Raw genomic sequence first — 25,027 nt, forward strand, 5'->3', positions numbered from 1 at the left:
CAGGAGATGACTGCTTGACCGGCATTTTTAGGTTAAGAATTCATAGGCAGGAGGCGGGGAGCAAGTTGCAGATCTGCTCTGGGTGGGAGGAGTGTGTGTTCCAGGCATTCCTCGTGCTGCTCAGCTCTCGGCCCAGTTCAGCTTGTGGACACTGCAGAGATGGGAGGCAGAACTTAAAAGTCCCTCTTGTTTGCCTGCAGAACTTGTCTTGGGCTATTATTCCAATTTCTGCTTGATTGAAATATTTGTGATTTTTAAGACAAAAATCTGTTTCCTTGTATAAATACTTCATCCTGCTCTTACAGACTGAAAGGAGAGAGGGGGACCTAAAATAACTTTTTTTCCTTCTTGAATTTGCCAGCTTTTCTGGGGGTGGTTTTTCTCTATTTATAACCTAGTATTGGCTTCACAGCATATTTAAGAAGAAAGGAGAATGTTATTTTCCCCACTTTGTGTTAATTTAGTATTTTAAAGCATTCCAGGCATGAGTATGTGAAGTTTAAAAAAAAAAACCTTTTCACCCCTTCTCCATCTCTTACCCTTAGAAGTAGCTTCCTTCCATTGTAGGTTCCCACATTTTGAGCAGTATTTACTGGAACATACCTAATCGTTTTATCTTGAGCTGTTCTTAATCCATTGGTAAAGATATTCTTTCATGGACCTTAATACCCACAGACTATTCAGCTGCTGCAGACTACCTCTCCAAGTGTTTAATCTGTGATGCATGATTTATAATAAACCCACAGATGACCCAGTTAAAACCACAAGACCTTCATTTTGAGTGTCTGCCCATTGGGCATAGGTGCCAACCATGGAGGGGTATTTACAGGCACAGCTGTGCTCTGTCAGTCCTGACCCCTACCCTGGCTGACGGGACCTGTTGAGTAGCAGGAGGTCCTGTGTGTTCACACTTCCCAGTCTTTTCGAAAGATCCCTCCTGATCTTCAGGGTGATTTAGTTGCAGTATTAGGTATTCTCTTCTCCTCTACCGTCCCCTGCCTGTTGGAATTACTGAGGGTGCACTCTTGACAAAGCGAGTCCTCATGTGGACACCAATTTGACAGTGGTTTCACGTTCATTTGGTTTTGCTCCTTCATTGGAAGCTATTTTGGGGGCCTCTCTTTCTTCTGCCTGGTTGGACTCTTTGGCACCTCCTTGTCTCTGAGCTAAGTTCTGGTTGATCAGACTGTTACTAGGGACCTTAAAGATTGCCTTGGGCTTATTTTGTAAATGAGCTGGAGGCCAGGAGGGCTTTTGTCCTTTGTGACTTTTGTCAGGAGACAGCATGCCATCCTCCCAATCTTCAGACCTGCAGGGGTCCTCTCTGTCTCCTCTCATTCTTTCACTTTCCATGGCTGGTAAGGCACCAAATCCTTCCTGGTGTGTCAGTTTTGCTGGTGATGGCCAGCCCCTTCCCTGCTCCCTTAGGCCGACCTCCATCATCTGTTGCCTGTTTTAGCCCATTCTCTGTTTTTAGCTCGAGTAATTTTTTTTTTCATTTTTAAAATTTCCATTGAAGTATAACTTATATTTGAATAAGTCTATTGAATATATGTCTACAGTCAGTGAATTTTTCACAGACTGAGCCCCCACCTATGGGCTTGGCACTACAGCACCTACATCAAGCAGCATAAAATTTCCAGCCTTTAGAACTTTCCTCATATTCCCTTCCAGTTCTGTGTCTGCCACACCCCTGCCCCAGGAGTGGCTGCTAGCCTGTCTCCTAATACCATGGGTTACTTTCTGCATTTTTGACTTCATGTAAATGGAATCATACAATATGCAGAAAAATCTTTAAAAATCCAAACAGGAACATGATACTTTCTTAAATAAATTCTCTAACTCATGCTAAAATTTTAAACTCTTCACTGTGGAATTCATGAGTTTTTCATGCTCAGGACCCTTCTCAGTTCTCAAGTGTCATTTCTTGTCTGTTTGACCTGAACTGTTGCTTTTAGGTCTCACAGACAGAATCCACTGTGACGTCTCCAGCTGGGCTTTATACCCACTTCCCTCTCACAGAGATCTTTTTCTCTCTCTCTCCCTTCCATTATTTCTTCCTTTTCTGCCACTCTGTCTGCTTCACTGGAGGTTGCCAGAGAAGGAACTAAAATAAAATGGTAGATTCCATAAACATTTTACAGATGCTTCATGATGTTTTCATGTCTGATGAAAACATGATGGCCTCGTAGCTGTTAATAATGCTTTGGGCACAGAGGTTTGTGTGCTGTGCACTCCTGACCACCTTGCCACAGCTGTTTGATTCCTTTACTGCTTTTATGGAGTTGCCCTGGTTCTTAGATATTCTGTAGGAGGTTTAGTCTAGAGACATTTTCCTTCCAGGTCACTGAATTTTCACTCCCTCATCCTCACTCTTATTTCTGATAACTGAGAACTTAGATCTTTTATTCTCATGACACCTGCATTTTCCACAGATCTGTGAGTAATACACATGCGTGTGATGCATGACTTGGCATGCGTGAACTGTTCAGTGCCACTTACAGCTGGGTCTGATGCATTTCACAGCACACATAATCATCTTTGTGCTACATGGGAATTAAGGGTAAGGAATTCACTGAAATTACTGTAATTAGTACAGCTTATCTAGCCAATCCAAGTTTTCTCTTATTCTCTTTTTGTTCTTCTGTATCTATAAACAGCTTTGTTATTAAGAGTTTTCCTTGATACATTTTAATTGTTTGTCACACTGACATGGAGTCTTAATTATAGGTTCTGAATCTAGCTTCACAACACATAGGGAGGGTGGGCATGCTTTCTTGGCTTTTCCCATCCTTGCCATATGAGGGACTCTTCCGTAGCATATCCATTTCTTCATTGCACCTACTGACAAGCTGTGAATTGATACACCTGAAGAGTGGTGTGTGGGTGTGAGAAGGAACATCATTGGCTAGGTGCTCTACCTCCCTTCCATCTGGGTGCTTAGGTTTAGCTGGAAGGCAGAGTCCAGAACTATTGCTAGAATAAACTGGAAACCCCCCAAACTAGAATATTTTTTTTTTTCAGCAGCAATAGGATTGGGTTCTTCCAAGATAACTGAGATCACATTTTCTTAAGACTATAGACGTTTCCTCTAGAACCAACCACGAGGGTTGGTTCTGGAGTAACAGGAAGATTCTTTTTCATCCCTCAGTGGTACTCTTACTTGCTCCCTTTTTACCTGAAATTCTTTATTGAGATAGGAAATTTTCATTGTATGTTCCTAAGGCTTTATCAGTTAAGTATTGACTGAAACCGATTGGCACGATACACATTGATCATTGAAACTGTATCTTTTTACTTGATCCTGTGAAGAGAAGACAAAAGTTAAAATTGACCTCTTTGATCATTTTGCCTACAATTAGCCCTATTCACTTTCATCCTTATATGACTAAACAGAATCTATTCCTGTTCTACTAGCTGAAATCCATACTTTGTTATTTAAAGTTCACCTCAGCTCTATTATAGTCAAGTTACCTCTTTGTTATCATTAAGCTTTTTTAGGTTGTTTCTCCACATAGCATGCACCTGTGGCACGCTCCCAGACTTCGTCATTCTTAAGTTCCATAAAGACAGTATGTGAAAAAAGAGGTGTTCCCTATAGCTCTTCTTGGGAAGTCCCTGGTCATCACTGCTATCAGACCTTTAGGAATCCATAACCTAAGTATCAGCAGCTGTGCTTTTGCCACAGTTACCTATGGCTGTGGAACCACCATAAAACCTGGCAGCTTAAGACCATCATCACTTTATTGTATCATTTTCTCTCTCTCTCTCTCTCTCTCTCTTTTTTTTTTTTTTTTTTTTTTGGTATTGTATCATTTTCGTGAGTGAGAAACTCAGGCAGACTTAGCTGGAAAAGTCCTGCTCTGTATGGCACTGGCTGGGTCTGCTCAGGGTTGGGCTGTGAGGGAGGACCTGGGGTAACCTCACTCCTGTGTCTGATGGGTGCTTGTACCATGGGACTGGCTGGCATCACCATCTCCACACAGCTAATCTACAAAGTAATCTTAGGCTTCTTCATATTAGGATGGTATCACAGTAATTGGACTTTTTACATGGAAGCCTGTAACGTTACAAGAATAGTGTCCTGAGCAATGAGAATGGGAACTTGCCAGCATCTTGGGGGCTTGGGCCTCCAACCTGGCACTGTATAACCTCGACCCAGCTCTACCAGTCAGAAGTTCTATCCAGATTCAAGGTGCAGGGGTCATGGGCCAGACCTCTAGATGGAAGACATTCCACCTAAACCCCCCAGTCTTCCCTCTGGTCACAAATTACCTACATTTCTCCCAGTTGAAAAGTAAATGTTCCATTGTTTCATGTTTATGATATCTGAGGATTCTGAGATCTTCTCTAAATCAAGTCCATGTATAGGTGAAGCTCCTTGCATGTTGATATTCTCAGTTGGAAGAATTTGACATAACAAATTCTGACATAACAGTGGTGGGATGTGTAGAAAAAGACTGCATTCACGTTCAAGAAATGTGAAGATGGGAAGCACCAAGAGAGCAGTCGTGGTTCACAGCAACTTTGAAGTCTAGTCGGGTGCACGTTTCTCCTGCCGGTCTTCACCAGGGCCTAGTCCTGCCCTCTGTGACTTAACTCTCTTCAGCTTTTGACTTGGAACTCTGGGCTTTGGATCTGCCTCTCAGTCTTTGTCCTTTTCCATTAAAAACACAGCCCAGTTTTGCTGCTAAGGGGCTTTCTTGACCTGTTAGAAGAGTCCCAGAAGGAGAGGAGAGAGTAAAAGAGACAGGGGAAAAAAAGGAAGGGTTGGGGGGAATTATGGCTGATTAAAAACTTCCAACTTGATGGAAAACATTAGCTTATGGTAATACAGAACATAGGAGACCTGTTCTTAAAGATACTTGGACATCCTTCTAACTAGTAGAGAGGGTCCAAGGGGCAGATATAACCTTATGGTTCTTAGAAATCCTACCATGCACTTGGTTCAGAAGCTCTTACAGCACACCTGGTGCTGTTAACTCTGAGGTAGTAGTTAACTGGTAGTGCTCTGGATTTTATCTTTGTCCTGAAGCCATTTGGTAGTTTCAGACCCTTGCTAGGAGCAACTAGCGATGAGAAACAGTTCTTTTTTCAACTCCTGCTCTGTTTGCTCTCAGTTGTCTAGGAGATTGCTAACTTCCAATAATGATGGCCTGGAAACTGAATAGTTTTTCTTTGGTTCCTTTCTCTTCTGGCTACTTGTAATACTTAAAGAACGTTTATGTTTTGCCTGAAAATCACTCCAGCCAGATTCACAAGCTCATTAATGACCCTTTCTGTTGTCCACATTACTAGAAGTGACAATGTTTCCAGACTTTGTGCTGTTTGTATAATAAAGATTGACTTCTCTCCAGCCTCCAGTAACCTCTCCCTCTCTGTCTTAAAGCTCTCACCAGTGGTTTTCTTGAGGTCCTTTTAGTATGCACCCACTGCATGACCCAAAGCAACACTGAAGTTTTTTGATAAAACAGCATCCTGTTTCTAGATACCAGATTTATCTTCCTAAACCAAGCCTTAGTAGTTAAACAAAACAACTGTTATATTATATCTCATGATTGCACAGAATTGGAGCCCTGAACACTGAAGCATGTGGCATGAGTCGAATTGTAGTGGTACTCTCGGGTAGGTTCACCCAGGGGATATGAGACAGATCCTTCAGGTCCTCATCCTTGCCAAGGGTGGCTGGGTCCTGTTCCCTCTTCATAGAGTCTCAGTCGCTCCCTGTGGTCTTTGTAGCAGGTTGATCATACTTCTTATATGGAAAGTTCCATGGGACAGGACGTGAAGCTCCCAAACTGGGAACTGGAGAGTGGCACCACTGCTCTCTCTTGGGTAAGGCAGTTAGAGAGCCTTCATTGATTCAGGAGGAGGAATGTAGACCCTCCTCTCCATGGAAGGAAGGTCAATGAGTTTGTGGCCATCTTTAATCCATCACAAGTCCCCTCCAAGAATTCCCAGGGAAAGCGCCCACTAAAATATCAGTTGTTCTGAATAGGCGTTTGTAGATAACTATAAAAGGCCATTGGATTTCAAGTTTTAATTTTTAGTTCCAGCTCTGCCATTTACCTGAGGCAACTAAAATTTTCTGAGCCTTTTTGTATCATTTTGTTTGAATTGGAAGGCTTTTCTGATCTGCTTTTCTGACAAGATGACTATTATAAGAATCAAATTAAGTATTAAAAAAGGCATTCTAAAAGCTGGAAAGTGCCATGTTTTAATTAAACCAGTATCTGAGTGTCCATTATGTGCTGAACTTGACTACCTTGGGAGGTTTGTTTGGTACCAAAGAGATATGTGTGATGGTTCCTGCCTCTTAGGAACCAACCCACTAATCTTGAACCTCACATTCTGATTGAGCCATTAGGATATACAGTTAGTCATGAAGGAGAAAAATCAAACTAAACTAAAGAACATGTATAAAATGCTGGAAATAGAACCTTAAGGAGTCAGTATCAAGTGAGATCGAATAAGGGATTATATACAGTTTCATATCATGTCTTGGAATGAAACTTTTACATACCCAATACATAAATTTATTCCACTTTTGCATATTTGATTTTTACACAAGTTATGTTATAGATGGAATACTGCCTTAGTAGATATTTAATCCCTAACGACAAAGATGTTTCCTACATAATGTCACAGATGATTTTGGAGATTCTTGAACTCTTTCATCTCATAGATGTGGAACAAACCCTCAGAAGTTAATGAGAAGCCCAAAGTTAGGTGACTAGTCATAGAGCCAAGACCAAAACCCAGATCTGCAGATTTGGGAGTCTGGCTGTTCCCAACCAATACAGAAGCATTAATCTGATAAAATTCCCCATTCTAATGAAAATGTTTCAGAAAATGTTTTTGTTTTATTTTCTTAGCATGTCTATGATTTAAATTTCTAATTTTTAAGAATCAAAAAGTAAAGAGCAGAAGAGAGAAGGAAGCATATAATCCAGTTAACTCCTCCAAGTCTGCATGTGTCACCTTTCTTTAAAAAAAAAAAAAAATTGTGCAGCCCCGGTGGCGCAGCGGTTTAGCGCCGCCTGAACCCCGGGGTGTGATCCTGGAGACTTGGGATCGAGTCCCACGTCAGGCTCCCTGCATGGAGCCTGCTTCTCCCTCTGCCTGTGTCTCTGCCTCTCTCTCTGTGTGTGTCTCTAATGAATAAGTAAATAAAATTCTTAAAAGAAAAATTTATTTGACAGAGAGTGAGAGGACACAAGCAGGGGGAATGGCAGAGGGAGAGGGAGAAGCAGGCTCCCGGCTGAGTGGGTAGCCCAACTCAGGGCTCAATCCCAGCACCCAGGATCATCCTGTTTAAAATTTCAGCTTACTTAAACCATGCTTAGTGCATAAAGTAGCAAAATAGCATTTGCCTAGACAGACACCTAGTCACTAACTCTTCTACCTCAGACCTTGTTATGTCACGTTGAAGAGTCTTTAAACAGGTTTTAAGTCCCTTTTCTGCTACGTGATAGTTGTGTAGCCTTGAACAAGAATGTTCTTCTTTCTACTTTTTTTTTTTTTTAAAGATTTTTCTTTATTTGATTGATTGAGGGATTGGGGGGAAAGAGAGAGAGAAGTAGGCCCTTTGCTGAGCAGGAAGGGGCTTGATCCCAGGACTTTGAGATTATGATCTGAGCTGAAGTCAGATGCTTAACTGATTGACTGAGCCATGCAGGCACCCCTCCCACTTTCGTTTTAAAATAACTATGGTTCAAAAATAAGTAAATAAAATAAAATAACTATGGTTCAGGGCGCCTGGGTGACTCAGTTGGTTAAGTATCTGACTCCCCCAAAAACTTAACTACTAATAGCCTGCTGTTGACCAGAAGACTTAATCATTAACAAACACTAACATGTATGTTGTACATTTTATGTATCATATACTGTATTCTTACAATACACTATGCTAGAGAAAAGAAAATGTTAACACAATCATAAGGAAGAGAAAAGACATGTATAAATGGGCTTTCACAGCTCAAATTCATATGTTATTCACGTGTCCTCTATGTGGCTTCTACCTCATTTTCTGTCCTCTCCTGTGATCCCATCTACAGAAACGTTAACGCCTTTTGCTCTTTCTTACGTTTCTTATGCTTGATTCTGGGTTTGTTTTTGTTTTTTTCCCATTCTTTTTCTCTCTGTTACAATTTGAATATTTTTTGTTGACCTTTCGGTTCATTAGTCTTCTGCTTTTAAACCTAATATTTGAATTACTATTTCAGTTATATATATATATATTTTAATATATTTTAAGATTTTATTTATTCATGAGAGAGAGAGTCGCAGAGAGAGAAGCAGGCTCCATACAGGGAGCCCGATGTGGGACTCGATCCCGGGACTCCAGGATCACACCCTGGGCTGAAGGCAGACACTAAACCACTGAGCCATCCAGGGATCCCCTCAGTTATCATATATTGTAGTCCCAATTTCAATCAAGTATATTGACTCATTAATAAATTCTGAATATATTGAAATTCTCTTTATCCATATTTTCCAATATTTTCTTAAACATAGTGATCTTAATATACTTTAAAATTCTTGAGCTTGCTAAGTCCAATGTCTGTGCCATCTGTGGATCAGCTGTTTTGATTGAATGCCAACTATGTATAAAAATTTGTTCTCCGAATAAAAAGAAAAAAGTATTTTATATATATACATAAGATGTAGATGCCCAGGTGATGATGTATTCTGTCTCTACAACTCAGCTTTCCTCTGTGGTGGTAACAGAATGAGAAGGGGCAGGGGCTGAGTTAAAGCTAGATGGCAATTTGGTCATTCTTCTCCAGGACCACCCCTGATCTTGGGTGTGACTTTGCAGAATTTAAGATTGGAATTTTGAAGCAATTTTTATCACTTCAAAAGGGAGTTTGCAGGAATTTCTGTTTTTCCTTGAACCCAACTCCTTAGCTTTCCATCCTCTCTGCATCTTCCATATTTACCAAGTGTCTGAGATGTTGACCAGTTTGTATTTGAATTCCCCCATACCTCAACCAGCATCACTTCATCTGTGATGAGTGAAGGCATGAGTTACAAGAGCTCTTTGTATATACTGGGCACAAGTCTTTCATCACACATATGATTTACAAATACTTTCTCACAGTCTATGAGCTGTGTGTTTTTTTTTTTTTTTTAAGGTTTTGTTTGTTTATTCATGAGAGACAGAGAGAGAGAGAGGCAGATACACAGACAGGGAGAAGCAGGCTCCATGCAGGGATACCGATAATGGGACTCAATCCCAGTACTCCAGGATCACTACCTGAGCTGAAGGCAGATGCTTAACCACAGAGCCACCCAGGTGTCCCTGTGAGCTGTGTTTTTACAGAACTTCTTCATGCGGTTCTTTGAAGCAGAGATGTTTTTAATTTGATGAATCCCAACTTCTCAATTTTACCTTTTGGTATCATATCTAAGAAATCTTTTGCTTCACCCCCAAGATCATTTAGATTTACTCCTGCTTTTTTCTTCTCAGATTTCTTTTTTTTTTTTTAAGAGAGCACATGAGTGGGAGGGGCTGAAGGAGAGAGAATCTTATGCAGGTTCCATGCAGCAATCTCACGACCCTGAGATCATGACCTAAGCCAAAACTCGAGTCAGATCCTTAACTGACTGAGCCACCCAGATGCCACTCTTTTCAGAATTCTTTAGTGTTAGCTGTTACCTTTGACCTACTCAGTTAATTTTTTGTACATGATATGAGATAGGGTCCAAATTCATTTTGCCTTTGGATATCCAGTTGTCATGGCACTATATGTTGACCTAGCCACCACCCCCTTTTTAAACTTTATTATAAAACTATTAGAACATATATAGAAATAGACCAAATAGTATAATGACTCTCTGTGTATACACCACCAGCTTTGGTTATCACATCTTGCCAGTCTTGTTCCATCGTTCCTATTTGCTTTTGTTCTTTGTTTCATGGTCTTAAATTTCCAGAGTTACTCCTTGCTGGGTATTTTTTTAGTTTTTATTTTATTATTTGATGGTCCTTTCTATTTGAAAATTCTTGATTTCCAGGTTTCAGAGGAAATATTTTGGCATGTTGATCTAATAATACATGGAGATGTCCTCAACTTCCTGGATAATTCTCAAAAAAAACCCTTATCCTACTAAAGCCATCAAAGTTCAACAAATCCTATTCTCTTAGAATTACACTTGGGAAATGATAGCATTAGTCCTCGTTGCTAGGAGATAACACGTGAAAGGGAGACCTGCTTCTCATGTGACGCCTCCTTATAAACTTCTGATTTTATGTTGCGTTACATTTCTTATTTAGAAATACAAATTGCATAACACTATACAATGATAGCAGGCTTAGAATCATGTAATCCTTATTTAAACTTGTTACTGATACATAGCTCAAAGTATAGTTAGGGAGGCAAATGCATCATGAACCAGCTGTAGATTCATTCATAAAACCTGCTTATTGTCACCTTTTGCTTATACTTTTGCATCTTGTAGATGGATCTCTATTGAATAAAACTACATTTCTCTTTTCTAACTGTAAAAGAGTGAAAAATAAGACGCTCATTTAAGTGTTGTCTATTAATTTAGCTCCCAAAAGCCTATATTAAATGCTCCTGCATGTTAGCTCCTTCTAGATTCTCTGAAACAGATTGGTAAGACCACTGCTTCATGTTACTTCTCACTTGTATAGAAGAAAAATAGGCACATAAATTCAGCAGATATAATGAAGGGGAATACATAATGGTGTTGGAAGTTTGTTGGTGTAGCTCTTGGGATGGTGTCTAGGGAGGGTGGGATTGACCCCTGCTGGGTCTAGGTAGTTGCAGTGAAATACAAACCCCTCGTCTTCTTTGTGTAATGTGGTACGTTCCTCTGTGTGCTGCAGAGTAGGCAAGAATTATGAATAGGGCTCATCCTCTGTCCTGTGGCAGGCAAATAGCACATTCTTCCAGAGTACCTTCTTACCCTGTAGTGTATTTGTTTCTCTTGCTCCCGATCCTCTCCTCAAATTTAGAGGTGGAATATTTTTCACCCCCTCCTTTCCTTTCCCCCCACAGTTCCAATCACTAGAGAGAAAGCAGAGGCTTTACATCTGAGTGTTGGGTGTGGGGGGGAAAGCCACTGCTTTGCTGTCCCTGGACAGTTCCTAAGAAGGGAAGAATGGTGAGGGGAGACATAGAGTAGAGGGGTGAGGGTATAAGGTAATTGGGTGGCAGATGGCTACTTGTGTCCTCCTCTTTGCCCATCAGGGCCCTGATTAAACCAACCCTTCCTGATGTGCTCTTTTTAGAGGAATAGTTTACCATGGGAGGGTTGTATTGTTATACATAACAATAACTATATATATATATGTAATACAATATATAATAAACAATATTACATAACAATATATGTATTGTTATGTATAACAATGTATATATTATACGTAACAATAACTATATATTATATACAATATATTTTATATATATATATATATATATATATATAACAATACAACCCTGTTAAAAGGGTTATGTATACCCATAGGGACCAGAAATTCAGCAACAGTCATTTTAGATTGAAGTAAATGTTTGGTAGAGACATACAAAGGTCATCTAGGGCACCATTCTTAATTATATAATCCCTACTTTGAATAGCAACTTCACTATTTTGTTACTGTATTTTAAACAAATGTTCTCTTAAAAAATTTGAATGATCTTTTATACTTAGCACCTGGCTGCTGTGGAAGAGAGAAAGATCAAATCTCTAGTGGCCCTCCTGGTTGAGACACAGATGAAGAAATTGGAGATCAAACTTCGACATTTTGAGGAGCTGGAAACTATCATGGACAGAGAAAAGGAGGCTGTAAGTAAGAGGAAGTTTATAGTGGCTTTCTGACAATTAAATGCTGATCACCTTTCATAAACTAAAAATTAGATAAAATGAATGGTAGCCTACTCTCTTAGTCCTTTTTCCTGTGTTTGCCCTTTCAAAGGGATTATCAAAGGGATTATTGATGATAAGCAGAAGGAACACTGTTCTCATTCTAAAACTAATGAATTAAACTTCAGCATTTACACGTCTCAGCTTTCCAGATGCATCATGGTATAAAATTCTTCCCTCTCCAAAAGTTAGATCTCAGCCTTCTTTTATATCCTACTTGTAGCCAGTAAAGTAGAATTCATATAGGCCTGATTCAGGAATTTTCTTGATTTCCAGTCTTCTTCAGTAAGTAGGAGTTAATCTCATCTTGAGTTAGGAGTCTTGTTTATGGGACTCCTTTTAACCACACCCTCCTCTGGTCCAACCGTGACCTTAGTCTTCCTCCCCTTCCTGCATGGTGAATGGCAGGTGGAGCTAGGCCTCTGCTGAACTTCTCTAAGCAGCATGGGAGGGGCTAGACACTTGTGATAGACGGATGAGGCCCAAACAGGGTCAAGAGAATTCTGAAAAATGCCAAAACTGAGGACAGAAGCAACAAAAGGTAAGAAACATAGAGGCAGAAGAGCAGTTGATTATTCAAGGTAATTTTTGTTCATTCATGAAAGACACACTGAGAGGCAGAGACATAGGCAGAGGGAGAAGCAGGCTCCCTACTGGGAACCTGATGCAGGACTTAATCCCAGGACCCCAGATTTCGACCTGAACCCAAAGCAGATGCTCAACCACTGAGCCACCCAGGTGCCCCTCAAGGTAATTTTTGGAGAAGTTTTTTTAATGAGTTGACTACAAGAGGAATTGGTAACTTTCTTTCTTTTTTAATATTTTATTTACTTATTTGAGAGGGAGCAGTACAAGCAGGGGGAGGGCCAGAGGGAGAGGGAGAAACACTTCCACTGAGCAGGGAGCTTGACATTGGATTCAATTAGATTCCTCAGGATGAGTAGCCCAGTAAGTATCACAAAATAGCCCATTTTCATTTTGTCCTACAAGTGTCTCTACCACTTCAGGAGGCATTCTGGCCCTGGTGGACAGTGAGGCTGCTTCATGAACTCTCTACCCATTCCCTTCCCTGTCCCACCCCTAGTTCCCTGAGCTCGTAAGCATCCCTCACATCACTGGCTCTCTCCTTCCGTAGGAGCTCTTGGCCACCCCAGTCTCATCTCTGTCACCCTCTATGTATTAGCCATGCCATGCCACGTTCAGGCTTTCCTTGTGGCCTCATTCTCTGTGCCACCTATTTACATTCTGCTCCTGTACCAGCAAGGCCACTTCGTCTACCTGCATCTTTCAGCCCTGCCCCTCTGGTGACTTGCCTACCCCATCTGCTGCTGTGGCAGCCTAACAGAGCATTTACACTGTTTTGTATTTACTGATTCACATGTTCCTCTCCTGTACCAGAGAATATGCCCTTTGAGCGCAGAATTGATCTTTGTAAACACAGAACTGGCACATCATGGGCCCTGGTTGCAGTGAATATTGAATGAATGGATGCCAGCATCAGCATCAGAAGCTAGAGAAATGGGAAAGGCCACCCTTTAGTTGAATGGGGAAGACAGTCAAGTAAACAAAAGATGGCACAGTGTGTGTGTTTAGTGCTCCTGTGGGAACAGAAAGAGGAGGGTGGAAAGGGAGAGGGTGGTAAAATTCATTTATGAATTTTTTTGTGTGGACTCAGGGTAACTAACAGGGTTATAATACAGTGGATTATTGACACATGCAGGATTCACATGATGGTTGTGTCATATCCACTGGCAACCAGATGCCTTACTGTCATTCATAAAGCAGAACTGATGTATGAGCCTGGAAAATGGGCAGAACTCTTTAACTGGGTGCTTAGAGAACAATGTCTAGATTCTCAGGGGGCTCTTAGCTCGAAGTCACTTTCTTTTTAGAGGCTGAACCTGCGTATCTCCCACTCTTTAAACTCTCAAGGAAACTATCTCCTAGATCAGCACCACCCTCCGCCCCTTCCCAGTTCTTGCACTGAGTCCCAGAGACAGAGTGTGATAGCTGCACTTCTCTTGGCCCTTCACAGTTTCTCTTGTGCTGTGGATTTGTAATAAATATTATCTCAAATTACAGAGCTACACTGTGTTTTTCTTATTTGAATCTTTTTTTGTTATATTCTAATCAGAGCACATAAAACCTTTTAGTGGCCAGTGTCTGAGTATAATGAGAACACATTTCTGTTGACTCTCTCTGCCACATAAGGTTGCTCTGATCAAATCTCTTGGTGGCCAGCCCTCCTTCTCTCAGTCAGCATTTGGGACAGGGAAACCCTTGGTCTGGTATTGTCCCTAGCCCTGGCCACTGACTGTCAGGAACACAGCTGTGTTAGTTATTTACTGCTATGGAAAAAAATGATCCCAAGGCTTTAGTGCTTGAAAACAGAAAACCAGGTCTCATGTGGTTTCTGGGAGTTGGCTCTGGCATGGGGCCCTAGGAGGTTGCAGGCTTCCTGAGATTCAGCAGGACTGGAGCTCCCATCTCCCAGCTTACTCCTGTGGTTGTTGGCAGGGGCTCCAGCTCCTACCACATGAGCCTTTCTGTGGTGCTATTCGTGAAGGGACTTACCCAGGGTGAATGAGTAAAGAGAGCAAGAACATGAAAGAGCATCCAGGTGGAAGCCACACTGTCTTCTTGTAACCTCAACTTGGAAGTCCCATCCCTTTACTTCTGTTGTGTTCTCTCAGTCACCCAGACCAACTCTGGTTCTGGGACTAAGTTGGAGGGTAGACAGGGTTCAGGAAGGGGTAAGGTGTAAATACTAGGAAGTGAGTGTGTTGAGGCCAGCTTGGAGGCTCACTCTCAGAAGCAGAGAATCCTGCAAAATTCAAAATGGCTCCCATTCACATTGTGCACACTGAAGGCATAACCTCTTTTTCTCCACCAGGCATTGCTATCCTGTCTTTCCTGTGGGCAGGCAAAGCCATGGCTACTTTCCTACCTGTGATTTCCATGCGGGACTATTATGGGAGTTAAAGAAGTATGGCATGTGCTTTGCATAGTGCCTTGAACATATAGTAGGTGTTCGGTAAATATTTCCATGCCTCCTTTTCTTTTTTTCTTTTTTTAAGATTTATTTATTTATTTATTCATGATAGATATAGAGAGAGAAAGAGAGAGGCAGAGACACAGGAGGAAGGAGAAGCAGGCTCCATGCTGGGAGCCTGACACGGGACTCAATCCCGGGACTCCAGGATCGTGCCCTGGGCCAAAGGCAGGAGCCAAACTGCTGAGCCACCCAGGGATCCCCCATCCATGCCTCCTTTTCTTTAGGCACACCAGTAATCAGTAATTATATATTTTCTATATTTATAAACCTTTGTTGGCTTTATAGTCATTTATTGGACCAGCCACTGTGTTAAACCACTTTATATAGATTTTCTCATTTAATCTCTCAAAATGTGTATGAGCAAGAAAATACTGATTACTTTGAATCTCCTTGGACAAGAATGCAGCAGTGATGCTGAATGGGCATACAAGGCCAGATCTTTGTTGACCCTTCCTAGGGATGAAGAGACTGGAGCTTGGACAGGGTTCATTATATATCTCCAGTCACAGTTCGTAAGTGACAGAGCCTAGTGTCAAATCTGGTTTTTTTATCTAACATTTCCTAACCTATAAAGAACTGAGCCATTCTCATTTCATTATAACCAAGAGACTCTGAGACATGCGAGGTTTTACCATCCCCTCTATGACCACTTAAGAAAGTTGAGACTAGAAGGTCTCAGTCAGGAGCAGAGCCTTGTACTCAGTGCCTGGTATTCCTCTGCCCACCACATCGCTTTGATTCACTTTAAGGTGCATTTCTGGTCATCTTTACCTACAAGCAATAGCTCTAAGACGTACTGTTTTTGAATTAAACATTTAGTTTTATTTATATAGTAATAGAGGTCAAAAATCTTTTCTTAGACTTTAAGAATCCGATATGGGAGCACCTATGTGGCTCAGCTGGTTAAACATCTGACTTTTGATCTCAGCTCAGGCCTTAATCTCAGAGTTGCGAGTATACACCTAGTCAAGTGATCTGCAGATACAGAGCATTTAGTCCACTAGATCAGCTCACAGATCCATTTACTTTTTTTTCTTTTCTTTTTTTTTTTTTTTAAGATTTTATTTATTTATTCATGAGAGACAGAGAGAGGCAGAGACATAGGCAGAGGGAGAAGCAGGCTCCATGCAGGGAGCCCGATGTGGGACTCGATCCTGGGTCTCAGGATCATGCCCTGGGCTGAAGGCAGCAACCACTGAGCCACCCACATGTCCCTACAGATCCATTTTCATTGGCATGAAATTACTTCTTTGTAATACAAATGGGAATGCTTTAGACAGAGCCCATACCCCCCAGTTCTCTCCAAGTGGCTCCAGTACCCAATGTAACCCATGTCGGAAACCTGCTCTCTTGACTGATATGTGCTATTCACCTGGTATAGAAAGAAGAGACATTGTGGGAATCCCAGACCCAGTCCCCAAGGAGGTTAGAGGATGGGTGAGACATGGAAAGGTAGAGATACCACCTACTGTGAGGCTATGGGGCAATGGAAATCCAGAGGGGAGGCCACAGTTGGCTGAGATTATAAAGGCAGCCTTCCTAATGGAGGATTGACTGGTCTCAGCTGTTAAAGAGGCCTTAGTCTAGAATGTGATGAGAAAGGCATGATTGTGGAAGAGGCTGAAGAGTCAGCCTGCCTGGAGCTGATGGCTTTTGCCCCATGGGTGATGTGAGATTAAGGTCGTTTATTCATTCAACAGATAGTTATTATGCACCTGCTTTTTTCTGGGCATGTGTATGGTACTGGGGATACAGTGGTGAATAAAACCCAACCAAACTCTGCCTTGGTAGAGCTTGAACTAATTAATGAAGGATGTCAGGTGATGTTCTGTGCTGTGTGTACCTACATAACTATATGGAGCAGGCTGGGGAAGGGGCGTAGGGGAGGGTTAAGGGAGCGATTTCACCTTCCAGTGGTGTTGTCTGAGAAGGCCCTACTGAGAAACACAATGGGCCTTTGCTTCTAAGGTCCAGACACAGCGCAGAGGCTCTGAGGCAGGGGCATGTTTGCTAACTAAGGAGTAGATAGTTGGGCTGGAGCACAAATGAGGAGAAGGTGAAAGGGTAGAGTCAGATTTGGTGACCTCATCACAGAAGTCCCTGTGAGCCATCCAGAGGCTTTTCCTTTTACTCTATTAAAGTGTGGAAAAACTGCAGAACCTATTTTATGCATTCCATAAAAATAGAGACTAAATGCAGAGCGCTGGCCTGATCTTCCTTACAGTTTCACAGGGATCAGTGCACTTCTTGTGTTGTAGAGAGGAAATTGCAAATCGGCAAGGCCTAAAAAGGAGAGACTGGTGGAGAGGCTGTCCAGGTAGCCTGCGTGAGATGGTGGTGGACCAGGGCAATAGCTGTGCAAGCAGAGAGAAATGGGTCAGGTTCTGGATAGGTATTCAAGATATTGCTAATAAGATCTCATCACACATAGGATATAGGTTTAGGAAAGTTTGTTGTACTCTGAGACAAATTAAGGAAGAAGGAACAAACAGCCAAAAAGTGAATTTCCTCCTGCTCCAGGAGAAGCACATTTCACTTTGTTTTCTGTGTATTTGGCATATTGCAGCTCTGTGCCACCTGTCATGTAACCAAATGTATTATTAGACATGCACCATTATTTTATGGGTAGTTTTAGTTGAGTTGAAGAGAGCTGTACTTAGTTGTAGGTTTAGTTCTGAATCAAAAATGGCCTGGCCTCAGGAGGTAGGCACAAGGCAACAGGACAGGATGACAAGTCCCAGCGATGTGCAGCCGCCCCTTTAGGTTTCGCCTTCAGAAGCACACATGTAAGCACAGGACACAGTTGTGATGTTCTGTTTTCCACAAGTGTAAGAAGGAATGAATAGGTCTGTTTGGGATTTGGTTTTTTGTAAATGGATGTCTGGTCACTGATGCCAAACATTTCAAAGGAAGGTATGATGATTTACTTAATTCTGAGGTCAGGTAGTCAGAGTCTTCAAGTCTTGGCTGATATTTCGGGCCCTGGCAATGTAGATGGACTTGTCTGGCCCCACCTTTTACTCTTTTCTCCCCTCCTCCCTGCTCTGTGCACATTAAATTGGGAGAAGAGCTTTGTGTGAGCTTTGGCTGCACATTGCAGCTGTGTCTGCATATGTTGTTCTGCAGAAAAGTGCTCTCATGTGCTCAGGTTGCACTTGAACTCTGGCTGTTTTGTGCACACACAGTGTAGCAGTAAAGGGGGAGAGGAAGGCAGAGTTTGAATGCGGTGGGTATGTCTTCAGAGTGGGGCTACAGGCAGCTTTGTGTGGAACCAGGTGCCCTAGAGCCCGATTGGAGCCATGAGAGAAAATGAACAGATTCATTAACATCCTGTTTACATGAATGTACAACACGTAAACAGCTTTAGCTGTTGGGACTTTGTCTACAGTTCTAAGAAGTGGAAAATGGAGAAGAGAAAAATCAAGTTATCTATAGCATATGATGACTGACTTGGGTGCTTTTAGTGTTGTTGGGGCATGTGTGTGTATGTATGTTTTGTGTGTGTGTGTGTGTGTGTGTTTAAGGTTTTATTTATTTACGATCACCTGAGTGGCTCAGTGGTTAAGTGTCTGCCTTTGGCTCAGGTTGTGATCCCAGGGTCCTAGGATTGAGTCCTGCGTTCGGCTCCCTGCAGGGAGTCTGCTTCTGCCTCTGCCTATGTCTCTCCTCTCTCTCTGTATCTCTCATGAATAAATGAATAAAATCTTTTAAAAAAATTTTTATTTCTTTATTAGAAAGAGAGTGAGCACAAATAGTGGGGAAGGGGACAGAAGGAGCAGGGAGCCTGATGCTCTTCTCCATCGCAGGACCTTAGGATCATGACCTGAGCTAAAAGCAGACACTTAACCAACTGAGCTACCAGGCACCCTAGTGGTTTGTTTTTTTAACAAAAATATGTGTGGTGGAAAAGTTATCAATAAAGAAAGAAATGAATAAATTAAAAAGTCTCTCTTACCCTCAATTTCATTTTTAGGAATAATCACCTAATAGTTTGGGGTCTTCTAGGATATTTTCCACTGTGTATATATAACATGTGTGTATGTGAATACAAAGTTTGTTTTTTAATTAGGATTATGTAATAAATGTTGCTACAGTTTGCTTTTTTTTCTCAGTGTATCTCAGACAGCTGTATGTCAAAAACAGCACTTAAAGGCTATCCCTAGCCACACATACGTCGTTTTCTAGGACAGATTCCCGGATATAGAATCACTGGTTACGTACATTTAAAATTTGGTCAGTATGGTCAAACTCTCCTCAAAAACTGCCAGTTTACATGGTCTCTGATTGTCAAGAAGTGAATGCAGTCTTTAGTTGAACACAGTAACAATAAGGTACCCACAATGAGAGAGGTATGTCTGTTGGGTGATAAGGCCAAGATGTGTCCAGCAGCTCTGCTTAGTGTGCTGCAGAGCAGAGATGGCCTTCTTGGAGCCAAGTTGTAGCCTGCTGTCTGGGCATCGCACATACCCCACAGGACCTTTTTAGTCCATGTTGGAGCTTTAGTTTAAACTGCATTCTCTTTCAGGAGAGGGGGAGAGAGAGTTTAATCATCTAATTTAATTTTTCTAATTACTTTCTTTTAATTACGTTCTATGTTTTGAACTGACGTGAAGCTCAAGGAAAAAATAATGAAGATTAGTACATTTGGTAGACATGGAAAATTGGGCAGATTTTTCTGTCTGAGGTTAATACCTTGAGAGTAAGGTCAGCTCCAAAAGAAGGACTGGTTTGGTTTAAAAACAAAATGAAGGCATCCCTGGGTGGCGCAGTGGTTTGGCGCCTGCCTTTGGCCCAGGGCGCGATCCTGGAGACCCGGGATCGAGTCCCACGTCGGGCTCCCGGTGCGTGGAGCCTGCTTCTCCCTCTGCCTGTGTCTCTGCTTCTCTCTCTCTCTCTGTGACTATCATAAATAAATTTAAAAAGTTTTAAAAAACAAAACAAAAAAACAAAACGAAACCACTGAGACAGGTAATGCAAAGACTAACATTTCCCTTCAGAGACAAAATATCTCTTCCAGTAACAGTTCAGCTTCTTTATAAAACAGATCTTGACCTAAATTATAGTTCTTACATAACTGTAGGACTTCAGCCAAACCATCTAGACCAGTAGTGGCTTGACCAAAACATAGATAAGAGGTTCTTTCCTGGCAACCTCTTACGTTTAACCTCAGCAGAGTCTGAAATTTCCTAGAAAGAATAGTTAGAAGAAAGCAAATCTTAAGACCTGTAGTCAGAATTTTTAGATCCCTTTTTTTAATCAGTCTGCCTCTTACTCACTAATTAAATATCTTCTTGCAGAGCTGGACTTCCAGAGAACTCTCTTGCTTTTTACATCTTGCAATTCCCCACTCATTATACAAACAAGGAGGAGGGAAACCCGGCCAGGCTTTAGCCTCTTCAGGTCACCCTCCTCAGAAAATGAAGAGCCCAGACCACCCCGCTGCACTCCCTCCTGATGCCCTCAACCACTCACAGAATCATTTGTTTCAGAAAATCTCCTCCTCCCTTGGAAACTGTCTGCCAGCTAGCTAACCAGCCTGAGACATAAGCTTTATCATCTATTCTCTCCACTCCTCCTCCTCCTCACCTGGTCATGCCTGTTTTCATCACTCTTGTCTGTGGCCTGTCCTCCTGCACCCTGTCCGTTCATGACCATTCCCTAGTCACTGTTCCTGATAATCTGTAATGCTTCTCACTTGGTTCTACAGGGTCTTCTCAGGCAGCCCTTTGCTGAGAGCCCATATTCTTAGGCCAACTCTCATGCATATTCCAACCAGTTTTTGCTGGTGATAGTATGCAGTATATATCTGTAGAATTGGCTGCTCCTAAAAGCTAAAGTGTTATAATTTTTAAATCTATTAAATACCTTGGTATAGTGCTATCCAACAGAAATACAGTGTAAGCCATATATGTAATTTTTTAGTTTTCTGGTAGCGGTATTTAAAAAGGTGAAATTATAATGTTTATTTAATTTAGTATATACAGAATATTATTTGAACATGTAATCAATATGAAAAATTAATTTTTTTCATATTAAGTCCTCTCAGAATTCAGTGTGTATTTTATACTTATAACACATTCCACTTCAGATTAGCCACATTTCAAGTGTGGCTTGTATCTGCTGTCTTGGACAGAAAAGCTTTAAAAATGTCTCACAGTAACTCAGATCTTGCCATTGAAAATGGTAGGATCAAACAATATTGAAAAGATAGAGATCTTTTAACCCTCCTTATAATCTTTATACTTCTTACTTCCAGAGGCTAGATTTTTATTTTCCTTCATGTTCAAGGTGATTTTTTTTTTTCAGGCCTGAATTAAATTAATTTTGATAGCACTTAAGGTGGGCTTCTTCCTCTGAACTACTGTCAGGCATATGGTTTCTGGATTTCCTGGCACATATAATAGCTTATTTCTCTTTATTTTAATTTGGGTCCCAGAAAGATTATCTCGAATATTGAAATACTTATATTCTTCAAACCAAGATTCATGCAAATCTTTATTTAGGCATCTAAAATATTCTGTGAATGTGTCACCCAGTATAATTTTGGGTACTTGAAAGCTAAGATTTACGGTGGCACTGCCAAAGCTCCACATAGAAAAATGTACGTATTTGCAACTAAGGCCATGTCCGCTCATCCAGAGGCTTTAACTCTGTCTCAGCTCTAAAATAGTATCCAAAGAATCACATCCAGAAGAGGGCACCTGGGAAAGTTGTGTGGACTTTAAATTTTAGCAGTTGAGAGACTCTTAAAAGGAGAAAAGAGGTTTTTACCTTGGCAGTCCTGAAATCTATTTTTATGTATCTGAAGACCTTCCAGACAGAGAGGATTCTATGTGTACTGAGTGGGCTCAGAGGACAGTAACCCCACTGGGTGAAGGTTACATGAAAGGCAGACCTTGTGCATAATACAGAAAAGACCTTGACCTTGGTAACTGGTGTCTAAGTGGAAATATGCTACTTGAGAAACAATGCCTTTTCTCACTGTAGATCTTGCAGGAGGCAAGGTGGCCATGTATCTTTGGTAGAGGTAGATGTCCTGGGTGACACCCATTCCTGAGAACCTCTCTTGGTGTCATTTCTCTTCCCCTTCCTTTTCTTAACAGTTAGAACAACAGAGGCAGCAGCTGCTCACTGAACGCCAGAACTTCCACATGGAACAGCTGAAATACGCCGAATTGCGAGCCCGACAGCAAATGGAACAGCAGCAGCATGGGCAGAACCCTCAGCAGGCACACCAGCACTCAGGAGGACCTGGCCTGGCACCACTCGGAGCAGCAGGGCACCCTGGCATGATGCCTCATCAGCAGCCCCCTCCCTACCCTCTTATGCACCACCAGATGCCACCACCTCATCCACCGCAGCCAGGTGAGAGGCAAGCTCTGCTCACAGATGAGGCTGGAGTCAGCCCTGTGGCACAGTATTAGAGGAGCTAACCATACCATTGGTGATTTGGGACTAAGATTATGACTAGGATGCCCATTGTCATCCAGATAATTGTAGGCAAGTGAGATCTGGTTGTAAAGCCATCACCACATAATGCTAGCCATGTTCTATTCCTGATGTGATGCCTTTCCTTTTTCCTTTTTCCTTTTTCCTTTTTCCTTTCCTTTCCTTTCCTTTTTCCTTTCCTTTCCTTTCCTTTCCTTTCCTTTCATTTTATTTATTTATTCATAGAGACACAGAGACAGAGAGTGAGGCAGAGACACAGGCAGAGGGAGAAGCGGGCTCCATGCAGGGAGCCCGATGTGGGACTAGATCCCGAGTCTCCGGGATCACACCCCAGGCTGAAGGCAGCACTAAACCGCTGCGCCACTGGGGCTGCCCTGTGATGCCTTTTCTTAGGTTGGTCAGCCTCCAAGTAGCCAATATATCCCAGAGTTCCTTAAAAATTCATCCTTGGATTGTCTACACTTTTTTTTTTTTTTTTTTAACTTACAGGTTGTTGTTGTTGTTGTTGTTTTTAAAGATAGACACACCCAAAAATAATAGTGCAGTGAACTCTTATGACCCAGCATCAACACCCATCACCTTCCTGCCATTTTTCACTTTTTGTTAGAAGAAATCATCTACCAGAGGCAAAGGTAGAATAGTGTAAGAATCCCCCTATGGGAATATTATGTACCTATTATACAGCTTCAGAATTACCAATATTTTGTCTATTCCTCCTCACTCTGGGGCAAGAGATATAAACTTCAAATTATATCTCTAAACACTGGAAATCTTATTATTTAACATAACTGCTATTTATTATCATATCCAGCAAAAGTAACCATAATTTCTAGTGCCATTAGTTAAATGTCCTTGAGCATTTCATTTATTTGGACCGGTGTTCAGATAAGCTACCCACACTGCATTTGCTGATAATTCTCTTAAACCTGTTTTAATGTGTTAACAGTTCACCTCCCCTCCATTCATTTGTTGAAGAAACTAGAGTTTTCACCTGTGACTGTGCCCAAATGTGCCCATAAGGTACATGGTGTCCTTCCACATGTTCTCCCCACTTCTCTCTCTCCCACACATCTTACATAAACCAGAGGCTTTCTCTGGATGTGTACCAGGTGTTCAGGTTCACTTGTGGTTGCTGGCTTTTTTACTGTAATTTCAGTTGTCTCTCTTGGTGACATTAAGGTTGGTCAGTGGCTGTGGCGGTGGTAGGGCTGATCTATCCATTACAGAGTTCCCCATCAGACTTCAGGGGTTTTACCTAAGAGAATTGCTTCATAGATCAGCTCTTTCATCAGGCATTGCAACGTGGTGAGATATCTCCATTGATTTTTTTTTTCCTTCTGCATTTATTTCTATTTGTTCTTTATTTATTAGCAGGGATTCGTTTATTAAAAAACAATCAAACAAAAAAACCTTTATCAGTTGTTCAGTTATTCTGAAAATGAGTTCCTCACAGGGAAGAGTGAATAAAGGCTTCATCCTTTCTCTTATCAGTTACCTGAATAATGAGTTACTAACCACTGCCTACACCAAACGTGGCCAGTAAGGAGTTTTTTTTCTCTTGTGTGTATATGTTTTTAGTATTGTGAACTTACATAGTTTTGTATATTTTATGTGTTTCAGTCTATTGTGGACATTATTGTTTTTGATGCTCAGATTGTCCTATCTTTAGCTCATGGGATCCTGTTAAAGCTGGCAACTAACCACCACATTTTAATCACTTTGAAAGTTGATCTCACAGCCCTTTCAAACTTAACTACCCCCCCCCAAAAAAAAACACCAAAAACAAAAACCTACCTACCAACATCATGAAAATATAAAACATACTTTTAATTTCAGCTTTTCTCCCCACCATGTTCCTTTCCTTCATTAATGTGTAGGGGTGTGTGGTGTGTATTACGTTGCTCTAGTAACACTCATCCTATAGGATTTTTTTTTTAAGATTTTATTTATTTATTCATGAGAGACACACAGAGAGGGGCAGATACACAACACAGGCAAAGGGAGAAGCAGGCTCCATGCAGGGAGCCTGATGGCGGGACTCGATCCCAAGACCCCAGGACCATGCCCTGGGCCAAAGGGAGGTGCCAAACCTAGCCACCCAGGGATCCCCCTATAAGATTTTCATAATTACTCTGTTGTAATGTACCAGGTGTCTAGGAGAGCCCAAGTTTGTGCTTCCTGGTATGGGATGCAAAATCTCTGGCCAAGGCACATAGAAATGAACTAAGGTAAGACAGACCCTTGCAAGCCAGGGAACGCCTGAATAACAACATGAATAATAACAGCTAACTTCCTCAAATGACAGTTTTTCTAGATCTGCTCATAGAAATATTCAGGCATGTTTACCTGAGAAGGCCATGACTGAAAAAACTATGATCTGACAACTTGTATTTATCAACATGGATCTTTTAGTTCATAACCCAAAATATGTTTTAGGTATTAATTTTTCCTGACTTTACCCAAAACTGGGGCTTGGTCTACTTCAATTGGGAACATTCACTTCACACATGCGACTGTTAAGTTACAGCTGTGGAAATAGGACTGCCATCAGACTTGCCACTTGAGCTAAATGATGTTTGCAAATAGAGTCTTAGGAGTCTTTCTGCCTGTCCGATTGAGCAGACCTTAGAT

At 41.5% G+C, this 25,027-nt stretch overlaps 1 protein-coding gene across 4 annotated transcripts in view; it reads left to right on the forward strand.

The window, feature by feature from the left end:
* The window catches only part of SMARCC1 (SWI/SNF related BAF chromatin remodeling complex subunit C1), a 167,467-nt gene that overhangs the window by 126,512 nt on the left and 15,928 nt on the right, over positions 1-25,027 (forward strand). For all 4 annotated transcript variants that reach the window (XM_072721013.1, XM_072721014.1, XM_072721016.1 and 1 more), the window contains exons 25-26: positions 11,680-11,814; positions 22,051-22,312. In XM_072721013.1, the coding sequence (XP_072577114.1) occupies positions 11,680-11,814; positions 22,051-22,312 (397 nt within the window). The remainder of the gene's footprint in view (positions 1-11,679; positions 11,815-22,050; positions 22,313-25,027) is intronic.

This window comes from Vulpes vulpes, chromosome 9, assembly GCF_048418805.1.
Source record: "Vulpes vulpes isolate BD-2025 chromosome 9, VulVul3, whole genome shotgun sequence".
Classification (NCBI taxonomy): domain Eukaryota; kingdom Metazoa; phylum Chordata; class Mammalia; order Carnivora; family Canidae; genus Vulpes; species Vulpes vulpes.